This window comes from Capsicum annuum, unplaced genomic scaffold, assembly GCF_002878395.1.
Source record: "Capsicum annuum cultivar UCD-10X-F1 unplaced genomic scaffold, UCD10Xv1.1 ctg60600, whole genome shotgun sequence".
Taxonomy (NCBI): Eukaryota; Viridiplantae; Streptophyta; class Magnoliopsida; order Solanales; family Solanaceae; genus Capsicum; species Capsicum annuum.
In genome coordinates, this window is record NW_025869426.1 from 1 (window position 1) to 1,994 (window position 1,994).

At 49.7% G+C, this 1,994-nt stretch overlaps 1 protein-coding gene across 1 annotated transcript; it reads right to left on the reverse strand.

The window, feature by feature from the left end:
- Positions 1–8: 8 nt before the first annotated feature.
- On the reverse strand, positions 9–1,081 carry LOC124893506 (the record flags this gene model as incomplete). Its single annotated transcript, XM_047404492.1, has 1 exon — positions 9–1,081. A coding segment is annotated over exon 1 (474 nt), but the record flags the coding sequence as incomplete, so codon positions are not given.
- Positions 1,082–1,994: the final 913 nt, after the last annotated feature.

Genomic DNA, 1,994 nt, shown 5'->3' on the forward strand with positions numbered 1-1,994 from the left:
CTGATAGATCTCGCCCAGTGTCCCCCTCCTTCCCCCGCCGCCTTCCGACCCGCGGGAGTATACAATGACAATGTCGGGGCATGAGTGCCCGATCGTGAGACTACCTGTTGAACGTCCGATGGCACCTTGCTCCGACCTGAGCTATGCAACAACGAGATCTCCCTTGGTCCTTGCCGTATGTGCTTGACGGCCCCCCATAAGACGCTCACTTGGGGACTTCTTACTCCAGCTGTTCCAAGAGTCTCCGCTAGTTGAACCGCGTCCAGTAGACTCCCTCTTCCGCTCATCCCCTTCGTCAGCTCTTTGATAGGGATACTATTACCTAGGTTCCTAAACTTGGAATGGATGGCGGAGCGTAGGTGGCAAGCAAGTATATGGATACGGTGCTTTACCTGTAGACGCTTCTCCAGCTCTCGCAAGAATTGTATGGGAGTCTCCCTCGGAGAGACTTCCCGAATGACCATACCGAGAAATTCTACCATACTCCGTGCAGCTTTGGTTGTTGATCCTGTAGAGTCTACCCAAAGGTTCAAGCCAGATTATAGGAAGTGGGCGATACGTTTTTGTATTTCTATGAGAAGCTCGACGGAACCCACGATTCCTAGTAGTAAGTCGTTGGCATATCGCGCGTAACAAATCCTTATTAAGTAATAGGTTTTTAAGGGGGCCAACTTACGGGCTAGGCCTCTCTCTGACCTGATAACAAGTATCGCCTCCCCGCCCAGCTCTATCAGCGGGCCCTTTCTTTTGTAATACTTAAAAGAGTCTCTCATGGCCCAATTATTATTACAGCGTTATCTACCATAGAATTCGGACTTTCGAGGAAACCCGGCGGCTTCTATGAAGAAGGCGGCTCAAAGGAGGCTTGATGGCTTGTTAAGGAAGGCGGCAAGGGCCAACGAAGGGTGGAAAATAAAAGGCGTTTTCTGGTCCCCTCTGAGCCGGGGGGTGCTTATGGGGGGGCGTGCCACGACGAAACAAGGGAATGAAAGGCCGCTTTGTGTTGGATGCTCTTTAACCTCCCCACAATGATGGCTCTTTTGTCTTGGGGAGCGTTGAAGCTTGCTTCTTTGGAAGACTTTTCTTGCCTCTTTCATGATCCTTTCTATAGGTAGAACTACTGTGAGCGGTCTAAACTTCGACCCTTATTTCTTTCTTCATATCGTAAAGGGGAGCAAAGCCCATTTTTTGCTCCCTCTATTGATAGAAAAAGGGCACTCCTGCCATCGTTTCAGTGACTCATAGGGCTTTCCTCAGCTCAGTCTTTTTCGTTCTTGAGAATGGTCGCCACTTCTACCAGGACCGGAATGATTATCCCTGCCCGATGGGTCTACATCCATCCTTGAATATCGTCGGGTACTGTTAACTTTCCCTCCATTCTTGTAACTGTCACCTATAATCCGTGCAGGTGTGTTCGCACCCCCCTGAGTGGACGAGAAAGAAAGGATTTCTCGAAGCAACCCCCCAGGTTCCAGACTCAGGAGTCAACTTTCCCGTATGAGCATTCGGTACATGTATCAGTCCGTGGAAGAGTGAAAGGGTCACCAATACTGAGGATCCCCCTTAATCTTAGATAGGTCGTCTGAGGGTTCGCCGCGGTTCATTGCTGTGCTTACACACATGGCTACCCTTTTCCAAAAGCTCCGCAGGACCACCTACCACTAGTCTTCAGTCGGAGGGGTTTATTGCACAAAAAGGCCGGGGCGCAGGCTCCCGAAGAGAGAAGCCCAACGAATGTCAGATGCAAAGCCCCGCACCTCATTAAGATCATATTGGCATACTCTCCCAAAAAAGAAAGAGTAGACCCCATTGAAGAAGAGAGTGAGGTACAACAAGGCCATTTCTGTCCACCGCCCTTCTCACAGAGCCATATGTGGACGTTATCGCTCATACAGCTCCCAGCCAGCAAGCAGTTAGCCTTCTTCTACAAGGAATGGAAGTGTGGATGAATCGACATCAAATATAGGATTGTTGTTGTACACGATCTCCATTAT